General features: G+C 39.8%; 1 protein-coding gene across 2 annotated transcripts in view; it reads right to left on the bottom strand.

The window, feature by feature from the left end:
• Positions 1-11,456, bottom strand: part of sema3aa (sema domain, immunoglobulin domain (Ig), short basic domain, secreted, (semaphorin) 3Aa) — a 35,815-nt gene that overhangs the window by 14,612 nt on the left and 9,747 nt on the right. For both annotated transcript variants that reach the window (XM_042224174.1, XM_005930264.2), the window contains exons 2-6: positions 8,849-9,009; positions 7,412-7,474; positions 1,579-1,698; positions 731-821; positions 519-638 (exon numbers count right to left, since the gene is read on the bottom strand). In XM_042224174.1, the coding sequence (XP_042080108.1) occupies positions 519-638; positions 731-821; positions 1,579-1,698; positions 7,412-7,474; positions 8,849-9,009 (555 nt within the window). The remainder of the gene's footprint in view (positions 1-518; positions 639-730; positions 822-1,578; positions 1,699-7,411; positions 7,475-8,848; positions 9,010-11,456) is intronic.

Here is an 11,456-nt window from a genome sequence, read left to right as displayed (position 1 = left end):
GTGGCTCCCTAAGTCCTCTGCGGTGCCGAAAGATAGCCAGACAGACTGAGCAGTCAATAACCCTCACTGCAGCGCTAATCTTGCTAGCACAGGCAAATCCACTGACTTTGTGAATGGGCTCTGATATCTGATGTCTGCACATGAATGGAAATGATTGGAGACTTGAGGCTTGCGAGAGAATTTAATGTCTCAAAGTCTGCTGAAAAGCTCAATGGTATACTTTTCCAAATAATGGCCAATGACAGGGATTTCCATGCAGCTTTTAGGGAAAGGTTGAGGTCTATAGAGACCACAATGGTCTAATTTTACCTTAATAGCAAAGTATTTTGAGTCATGTTATCTAGTTTTTGCAGTCTCAAGTGGTTTATACTTAACTGTTGCTACTAGGAATAAATATAATTGAGAAGTGTTCAGCAGAATACACCATGATGAAAAATTCAACTGCTGAATTGAACATGAGAAACAAAAGAATTCACTCTTAGCTCATCTTCTACGATTTTATTTTATTTTTTTTTTACCATTCAGCCATCTTGAATCATGCTGCTCTGTTCTGATTGGATGATGATCTCCCAGCGTACGGAAAATGGCAAAGTCCCTTCCCATGAAGTCAGCAGATGTGCCCGAGTACAGCTCTCCATCTGCCAGCGAGAAAGGATAGTTAGGAACACATGACCAGCTCTGAAGTGACTGCGTCCTCCCTGGAAGTAATAAAAGCACACATCAAACTTACCAAGGAGAAGTGAGGCTGAGAGCATTTTGGGGTCGTAGGGGCTTTTCCCGCGGCCGTTCTCAAATTGTGAGGCCAGTCGGAAGATGTTGTCCTGCGGTGGGAAAAGGTCAAAGATCGAAATGAGGGCAGTGAAAGCCACAACGAGCATGGTTAAAGGTACATTTATAGCACGTGTTTCAAGTTACAATACATTCTCATTATAGCGCGCTACTTTGGGGGAGTGAGATGCAAAAAAACACTTCCTCCACACAGGAGAAACAAGAAATGTTTTATTACACTGCTGCCCTTGGTTACCAAATGCACCAAAAAAGGGAATATATGCAGTAAAATCAAGTAAAAACAGACACGACCTCTGAGTCTTTTAAAGAAAAGCGAGTGAGTTTTTGGTGGCTTTTAATTTATTCAATCAGTTACAGACTGTCAGCACTACTTTAAACTGAAGTGTACGCCTCTAGGGTCTACCCCTCCCTACTGCTGGACGGCAGGATCCATGCTAGTACATTGATTAACCTGTAGAAGTTTCTCAAGATGACTGATTAAACTTTAATGCAGGATGGAAGGCTGTTAAATATTCGACAGCTGTAATTGAACCATGTAGTGACCGCTTTTTTCCACTGCTTCGCACAAAAGACAACACTGATGAGAAGATAATCGTCAGAGAGAATGAACACGGCTGTACTTCAGACAATACTCAGACTTTCTCTCACATGAATTTACTATAGCGCTGTTGTCACATTTCATGCCTTCTTAATGAATGGTCAGTTTAAGATTTAAATGACCCTTTGCATATATATAACTGATTAAAACCCCAAAACATTTGGTTACAATAAAAGCCCCGAATGAATTACCTCTGCTTTCTTGCCCATTTCCAGATAAGCGCAGATGGGGTGGAAGGCTCCTGTGCCACAGATGTACAGATGGGTCTGGTTGTACGGTTGAAGGACACGGATGAAGTTAGAACACTCCTTCTAAAAAAAGAAATGAGACACAGGAACATAAAGCCTCCGCTATTATAATAACTTAATACAGATCAGGCATATTCAAATGAGAAAACTGGGTTTATCTGTGGAAAAAAACATGATTTTCCAGTGAATAATCCAATTTTACATAAGCTGGTGTTGGTGATATAAAGTTTGTTCTAGTGATGAAGTTAACACAGGTTTCAGTGGTAATCGTCAAATGTAAATAGTTGTTTTTTTATATATTAATGCAGATACTTTTTTTACCAAATTATGATGTAAAATTTGCATTTCTTCTAATAGCAGTTTGCTAGAAATTTAAGCATTTTTATGACCATAAAAAGTAAAAAATAAAAACCTTTCTTTATTTTGGAGACTGGAGTGTGGCAAGCAAACAATTTTTCACAAATCCTAAATATAATAAAAATACTTTTTTAACTTGCAATTACTGAGAATATATTTTTATTATATGAATATTATATTTACAGCATGCATGAAGATCGCTTGACTATAATAATTCGTCTTCATATTAATATGTTTATATGTCAATATGTGTGAAGTGCATAACTTTATAGCTACTGTTGCATGGCTAAACTATTACTTTAAAAGACTGAATTATTTATAACTTTTATATATCCTAAGGTTATAATATGCTGCAGTTATGCTGCAGGCACAAGGTTAAATTATGTTACAGGCTGGTGGAGTTTTGTACAGCATGCATAAAGTTTTACACCACATTTCACATGACAATAAAGTTAAACAATCATAAAAACTAGCATAAAACAGACCTAAATTTTGGCCAGAAATGGGAAGTTTTTGGCTATAAGGCTGTGGCTTACAGGATACCGTGAGATATAAGGCTGGAAAACTGTTTTAAATACATTTTTGTTAATGTGATACCTATCTTTGTTTATGCTGTAATGTTACCAGTGTAGGATATTATACAGCCACATGCAACTTTGTGACCTTTGGTCTTCATGAAAGATCCGATATGTTAACAGTAACCTCATTCTGCCAATTGCCACCTTCATATCATAAAGTTTAAATTAACTGGTATGCTTTGTGAAAATAAACTTGACGTTTTTATTAGAGAAAAACTGAAAATAGAGACTAATAGAAAGCAGAATATAATATAGCAAAGATTTGCTGGAATTTAATTTTAAACAGGGACTTTCCAGTTGGTGTGTGAAATTGAGTCTCTTTTAAGGAAATCCCACCTGTAAGGAAAATCAGGCAAATCTACCACAGATCTTTAACGACCCATATGTTTGAATTTACTGAGGATATTTGGGTTGGCGCTGCAGTGCGTGTTGAAAGTCCCAGTGGTGTGAGACTGTTTATTAGAGTGCTAATCAACGGGATTGGTTAATGTAGGAGGCCTATTAGCAGCCTTGAGGAGCTGATTTGACCACATGTGTTTAAGAGATTAGGCTGGGGTTTGCCTAATTATAAATACATGCTGGATATCTACCTAACAAATAAGTACACATTTGCTCAGGGATTTGCAAATACAGCCCTCGTCACACAGGCAGCCAAATTATCCTTCTTCTTCCCTCCCTAAAACACATGTATCTGTTCAGTCTTTTCAAGCTCGCAGACATTTCGCTTTGATGATTTGATGGTGTCTCTTATATGAGCCGTAAATGGATGCTGACATTTTCCAGTGCTGCTCAAAACAAACTCTGGGATCACTCACTGCAAAGCCGCCTCCCCCCCCCCTCAAAAAAAAGCAGAATTTTCTGTAATTATTCTAAAAGGTAAAAACTGTTGTTTTAGCTCTAACTGTTTCTCCTCAGCAGTAACCTGCACGAAGAGAAAGTTTGACATTTTGGGAAAACCACTGACTTTTTGTTTTTAAAGGCATGAATACCACTCGCATATCTGTGTGCCCGAGAGTTAAATAGCTTAGCAAGATTGTTAGCTGGAGGTCTGTTTGAAGGTTAAAAAATGAGCTTGTCCATGCATTTGTTTGTATTGTAAAAAGTGTAAAAAAAAAGAGTTTGTGGTTTTACAGGAGGCTACTTCATTGATTTTCTCATGGTTGTAACGATAGCTGAAAAAAGACGCTACAGCATAAGGTAGAAAAACAAACTGTACTGAATATCTATGCTGTTAGTGTTTCTGAAACATGAAATTATCAATAATATGACCTACTGTGAGGTACAGCCCATCCAAGAAGATGAGGCTCCAGTTCTGCTGAGCTAAATTCTAGTATTTCTGGTACATTACCTTAATTAGCAGGGATTGCTAGTGTTAGCTGATAAATATGGTAATTTCAAACAAACTAGCATGGCATTAGCCAAACTGCTAATGAGCTTCAAAATATGAGGTTCAAAACCATATACTGACCACAGTACTGTGCAAAAGGTTTGAGCCACCCTTCATATGCTCTTGGATAATTTGAAGATATCAAAAAGGTTTAAGGCCTAAAAACTACCTACAGCAGTATCTGGGAATCATTTGCTTAATGAGAAATGAGAAAAACTCCAGCTGACCTGACACAGGATCTGAATGATGCATCTGACCCATCAGTCGATCAATCTACTGTTCATCAAAACATCATTAGGAATGCTTTGAGGGGAAGGGTAGCTGTCATGAAGCCATTCTTATGGAAGGCAAATATGGAGAAAAGACTGTGGTATGCTATACTTCTCAAGAAGTGGAAAGAAAAGCAGCAGCGTTTATTAAGTGATAAATGCGAAGTTTAAATGTTTGGCTCAAGTCGTCAAGGAGGAGGTCAGGAGGGAGGAACAACAGTGAGTGTCTACAGCCATCTGTAAAACATGATGGAAGCTCTGTCATGGTTTGGAGCTTCATTTCAGCCAGTGGTGCTGCGGATCTTATCAAAATTGATGGAATTATTAATAATGCCATGAGATTTTGATCGACAATTCAGTACCATCTGGAAAGCATTTGATTGGAAACGGCTTGACCCTGCAGCATGACAATGATTACAAACACACTGCCAATGCAAAGCATATTTTGATAGAAAAACACACAAGGGAACACTATCAGTCATTTGCTTGTCTCCCTGGAGCCTGAACCTCAATATTATTGAAGGAGTCACCTTGACAGAGGATGGAAATAAAGACAGCCTTTGAATGCTTTTCAAGAGAAAGTCTGGAGAACTTTTCCTTAAGATTATTTCAAGAAATTACATGAAAACTTTTTGTATCCACAAGTCCACTGGACTCCACTTGCCTGCCTGTGTTTTGTGAGCATGTGGTCTCGCCGTCCTTGGGGCACATGCATAGTTGATGAATTAATTCAATGCCTTAAATATGCATGTGCCCCAGGCCGCGGACTTCGAGTGGACTTCAAAGAACTATAACGGGAATGACTGGGCTGTTGTATCTCCAGTTATCCATGCCCGTGTGCGCAACCAAGTTAAATCAAGGCTCAGGAGAGTTTAAGCTTTGGTCATATCAAATATTGATTTTCAAGCTCATTAGAATTGTAAAAACTCAGCTTTACCCTATAATACTGTATATATAATGTATATTTATAGATGTTTCAGTAAATCTCTGCACCTATTTACATTTTCCAATAAAAAATATAAAGAAACAAGGGGTGGACCAACACTTTTGCGCAGTACTGTGCATCTATCCGTCTGTGGTGGAGACTCCATTAAGTCCTTTCCACTTATATTTCATTGATTGAACAAACTAGATCGATGTTAATCAGTGAGTGTTAGAGGTGTTGGCAGGCAGATTTTGTTACCTGTTGAAATGGGCAGACTGGTTAATTTCCTGTTTCCTGTCTGTTTGCTGTTACAGCATCTTAAAATTTATCTTACAGACTGTAATATCAATATTCTTGTCTAACTTTTGGAAGAAAGCAAATAACTCTATCTCCTTTAAGTCTAACTGTTCTCTTAATATAAAATCTGTGACATGCTAACAGACTGGGGTTTTCCATGTATTTAAACACCTTTTAACTATGTGTGTTATCATTAACTTAACTTGAAGCCCTGTGGCTGACCTTAACCCTGCAAGTTTTTGTGTGTCTGTGGGTCTAATGGTTTTTCCCTCTGTGTACTGCTGAACAGCGAGCGCGCATGTCCCCCCACATCATTCTCACGGCCCTCGTTATATACATTTCATCAGCTTCTATAATCCCCTCCAGGGTCAGCTCTGTTTGGGATTTTACACGGCTGTCTCAGCTAGAATCATTAGCTATGTGGTAGGTAGGTCACACCTAAACACTGAGAGACGGTCGTTATGGTCACTCAAACTTGCGGCTCTTTCTTATTCTGTGGAGAAAAATGACTTCCCTGATCACAAACCATGTCATTATGTGAAAACCGCAACACCCGCAGAGGATAAATGAGTCATTACCGGAGGATATTAATGGCTCTCGTTGGATTGGTTGTTAATGCTGACCTCCCATGGGGAAAATAGGTGGACAGATTTGTAAACATTTAAATGACTTGAATGAATTTTGAGATAATGTTGAGTTCTCTAGTTAAATAAAGAAAATGCACTGGAAATGTGGGATAACTCGAGAGTATTATTTTCCCATTAATGTCTACAATAGCTGGACAGCAAATCCGAAATGACATCAGGCACTTCTACGAAATCGTAAATCCACACTCTGAACGCTTTGTTCGGTGAATCAAATGCAACAACTTGGACCATGTTACACAGCCATTCTACCACGGATAGTGATACAGCCATCAGGCATTTTTTAGGGGGCAGCTGTTACATTTGTTCTGCCGCTGTAAACTGTGGTTTGGGGAAATGCATCACTATGGGAGCTCTGAATGCTTTAGTAATGTCCTAATCAAGGCCTCTCCGTGCTGTACTCTGTCTCTGCTCTCACCGCCTCATTTTCAAGGGTAAACATTTTCACAGCAGGCAAATACCTCATCATTGCATTTTGTGTGATGTTGTGCTGCCAGAGCACACTCTTTCCACTGCACGAGGGAGTGAAGGTGAAGTATTGCCTACGTGGTTGTGCGAAACCCAAAAAGTCGCTAGTGAGTTAGATCCCAGCGGAACCACTATGATTTAAAAAGACTGCGCAATTCCTGATAATCCTAAAAAACCCAGCAGCACCGCACTCGAGACTCATCCAGCTATGAAATTAGGATCAGACACAATGCAGCCAGGGCCTTTCCAAACAGAAACACACACACACACATACAAATAAAGCACACTAACACCATTGTGCTTACAAAGTCAGCAGCATAGAGTGCGTTCAGCAAACTTGCGACATGTGAGCTAACACACCGCGTCAGATAACGAGAACTCAAACAATACACTCCCACATAAATATGCACACAAACGCGCACTCTGAGGCACATAGATAAACATGCTCCCAAAATTAAACTGTACATCGCGGAAGCAAATAAGCTCATTGTCCTTGTGCCCCCGACACGCTGTGTACACTATCGTGTGACTGAACATCTGCTGTACAGTGTGTTTAGATGTAGGTGTCATTGTGGGACAGCCTATAGAGAGTACAGCGTGCCAGAGGTGAAACGGAACACGAGTGCTGCACCACGACTTTTATCTGAGCTAATTTAATACCTCTTCGTGCTAGTGTTTCTTTAACGGCTGCTGGGCCCTGAAATTATTTCTGTCTTATATTGTTATTAGGATGTTAAAAAAAAACAAAAAAGGGAAATTTGAAGACAGAGCAGACATGTCATTTCCGTGACAAAAAGCAAACATTACACGGAACAGCTCTAATCATGACGCTGTTATAAATGTGGACTTACCCCTAGGTCTTTCCCTGCCCACTTGCATTCATCCCTCTTAGAGGGGGTGGCGGGCCACGCAATCTGTGCAAATGAACAAAAAAAAAAAGAAGAAAAAAAGCAAAGTCATATCATGCTGGGGGTTGAGAGGAACATTTAAAAGTCATTTCATGAAACACTAAACTGGAAGGCAGTGAGTCGATAGAGTGAATCAGAGGAAAGAAGCAAGCCTCGTGTAATTCCAGGACATGATTAAGAAAGATATTTCCTGGATTACCCAGTTCTTTATTTCGCTTTATATCTTTGGCAATTCCATCAGAAACATATGTGCACATATAATAAATATAAGGATTGTAGAACAGCGCATGATTGACTGCATTAAAGGGAAGTAAAGAAGAGTTTTATTGACAGACATGAAAATGAAAAAAAGAAAAAGATCTGATGTTTTATTGAAATTGACTAATATACGTTTTATTGCCCTCTCTGACATTTGCTGTGTCAATACAGGCATTTTATACAGTCTAAACAGGGGTTCTGGTTTAAATTACAGCGTGTCTACGCTTGAAATCCTCGCCATAAGGTTGTACTTTTCACTTCAAATATGAAAAGAACCCAGGGTTTTGCTACTTTGCTTTGGAAGAGATAGGTCTCATTGTCATCCATCTGTGGCCTCTGGTGTCACATGAATTAAACACACATGGGGCATATGAAGTGTATGAGCATGCATGTGTGAGCTGTAATAAGTACGGGAAAGATTATACTTAATTATACCGCAAAAATGGGTGCGACAGAGCTGAACTTTTTGCTCCTGGCCACACAGATGTCTGCAGACAATGGAAATGTATGCATATCTCCATGTCCAAATGTATGCACGTACACATATCCACACTGTTATGTGCTTACAATAGACACATGCACTGCTCACTCTATTCCTAGATTTATCTCCTCTCTAGATCAGCTGACTGTTCCCCTCATGGGATTCTGCATTGCACATTTTTTAGGATAATTACATTAGATTTGCTTAATCACTGCTTTTTTGGCCTTTATCTCGTAATGATGCGAAGATTAGAACAAAAGAACGAAAAGGAAAGGCGGGGGGAAAAAATACACATCCGAGCCAAGGGCAAAAGATTTAAAAGACGCACTTTCCCCTTTCCGCATTGACTATGTATTTTTCAGCACTTTCATTCCCTTTTTCAGCTCTCTGCAGCCTGCAGGCAAGTCTGTGTCAGTCTTGTGTGTCTGTGATAGAAGCCCGAATCAGATAAAAGAGACTGTTAACCTAGTCCAGGTGGAGTAATGGAATTATGGACAGCCTCGTCTGGACCGAGACAGACAGTGGGAGGGATGAGGGGAGGGGAGAAAGTGATGGAGTAATGGACTCCAGAGGGAGCAGCAGGCAGGGAAAGATGGAAAGAGAGAGACGACTTTTAGACAAACCTGAAACGAGAGTTTTACCTGTTTGTTGTCCCTGTTGATATTAACGAGATCAAATGAGAAAATGTGGTCCTCAGCTCCAACCAGCAGTCTCCCTCGCTCCTCGTCCAATAGGAAACTGTCGTAGCTCGAGCTGTTTGCCAAGCCATTGAAGGTGATGAGGTTACTAGACTCTAACATCTCTGGAAGGAAAGAAGAAAAACACGGTGATTCTTAGATGCACAGAAAGGGTGAAGAAAAGGCTATACGACAGAAGAAAAGCTTTGTTAAATGACAGAAACAAGTCTATATTTATCCAACGCACTTCCACCAAGTTTGGACTAACCACAAAAGACTAGTGTAAAAAATGCATTTGCAACACACGGTATCTTTTTGATTAAATATTGCATGAAATCACAATTATTCATATCGGTACCAGTGAATGCTTTTTAATCAAAGCCACGTTTCAATGGCAGGAAAAAAAAGAACAAACAAAGAGTTCTTCCCTATCTATGATAATGTTGTAGGATATTAAGGAGATTTCATGTTTCCATAATTGTGTTTCCACACAAACACTTGCACGGACACTTGTCAGTCAAGTATAGCGTGAGACATTTTAAGTGAACACAGCATGTCCCAATCAGGGATGCGGTTCAGACTGCTCAGCCGTGTGATTGGCTGAATAATTCATATGGAGTAAAGGCCAGGGGAGACACTTTGTGTAAGCAAGTATGTGCGGAGGTGTCCATGTATCTTTAAACGGGTTACTATGTTACATAAACGAGTTTGCGGCTGCACGTATACTACAGCACATGTGTGCGAAGCCATCATGCATAAACTTATAATATGTGGTCAACCTGAATGAAAACCAAAGACCTGGCATATCGGCTGAAGTCTAGCCAGTCAGTTAAAGTTTAATCAGCAAAGACTCTGCAGGGTCAGCTATCACAAGAGCAACAGTATTATATTAACAAAGAAGAGCACTCCCACCCCGGATTATCTAATCGTTTATGCTCGTGAACCTACTTGCCCGAAACAACCAAGAAAACCAATTTTTACAATTATGCAAAGTCAAAAGGGAATTTCATAAAAAAAACAAACCAAAATAATCTACAGCATGACATGACCTGACATGGATATTAGATTAACTGCTTAGTACGTGAACTAAATTATAATAATATAATAATTATCACAAGAATAAGAAAGAAAATATGTATCAAAAGATTGTTGTTTGCAGTCCTAATTAAATATGAAAGAAAATCCTTTACTGTGTATAAAAACACTTTAGTACAGCCATTCATGTGATGTTTTTATTTATTACATATTTCTGTTGTGGAGAGAATACGTTGACCAAACCCATTAAATTATATTTAATTATCATTGTGAATAAAACTCTGTAACATCATTACATGGCAACAAAAAGGAATATCCAATATGTCAACCATCATTTTTGCTTTTCACTGTATACTGCTCCAATAACTATCTATCTATCCATCTATCTGGAAACACGCACAAGAGTATACAGTCCAGTGGATTGTGATCTCCGTGCTCTCCCGACAAAGCTCTGATTGACGGGCTGCTATAGGAGCCATCTGTGCCCGCTCACAATGTGTAAGATCTTAGACATCTGTGTCCACATAAAAAGTGGATTGATGGAAAGGGGATACGGAGGAAGTGGTGTGTCAACCAGCTCTGTGGATCGAGGGCTAGCCGGGTGGATGAGGGCTGTGAGAAGGAGCGGTCATCACCTAATAAAGACGCTCGCAGCTCATCTGTGTCAGTTGGATTTCTGTTTGAGGCTACCTTTGAGGTTAAGGAACCTGGAGGGGAGTGGGAGTGAATTTGTGTGAAATTTTGTACTGTACCACACATGGGTTGAGCGCATGTGTGGGGGTTTCAGTGCGTGTAGGTATCTTTTCCTACGCGGGCCATTCCCTGCACACTGACATGCTGGCATTCACATTTGCACACACTCGGCTGCCACGGGAAAATAAATCCACAGTGCTCAAGGAAGTCATTGTTTAACTTAAGAGCAATTTTCATAAACATTTTGTTATCATATGCTAACCAGTCGGGACCCACTTTTTTCAGTTTACCAATAAGACATGACATAGCAAGGTCAGGAAATGAGTTTGAGAAGGGAAGTCAGGAAATGCTGTTTCCAGCCGACAGGACGCCAGAAGAGGTCTTCTCGTGTTTTCGCTATGGCGTAACGGAAAAAGTGATGGACGTGGCAGAAAGCCAAGCTGGGCATAAAAAATGAGAATAAAATGGAAAAAAAAAAATAGAAGATGAAAAACAAAGGAAGAGAGGAAGACTGGACGATTTCAAAAACAGCAAAATAACAAACCAGAGGACACATTTCAGTTTCATCATTGTGTGAATATGAGTTGAGTTCGAATTGCGGTCCAGTTGTCAGTATCTGAGATCCTTCATGAAAAGTTTCCTCCAAATGGGCCAAAAAAAAAAAAATCACCGCACACATATTTCAACACGTGGTAATCTCTGACAAAGACAAGGTGGCCTGTGCGCACAAAAACACACAGAAAGCCTTTATCTGGGGCCGGGATCTACTGCGGTTTGGAAAATCGGAGGAACTGGGGCGTAAGCACCTAAGGACCTCCAACCTAAACACAGACACACTCGTTTG

The sequence above is a fragment of the Haplochromis burtoni genome, unplaced genomic scaffold, assembly GCF_018398535.1.
Source record: "Haplochromis burtoni strain Fernald_Lab_line unplaced genomic scaffold, NCSU_Asbu1 Contig_131, whole genome shotgun sequence".
In the NCBI taxonomy this organism is placed as follows: Eukaryota; Metazoa; Chordata; class Actinopteri; order Cichliformes; family Cichlidae; genus Haplochromis; species Haplochromis burtoni.
The sequence above is the reverse complement of the archived record's forward strand: the minus strand, read 5'-3'. Positions and strand labels throughout refer to the sequence as shown.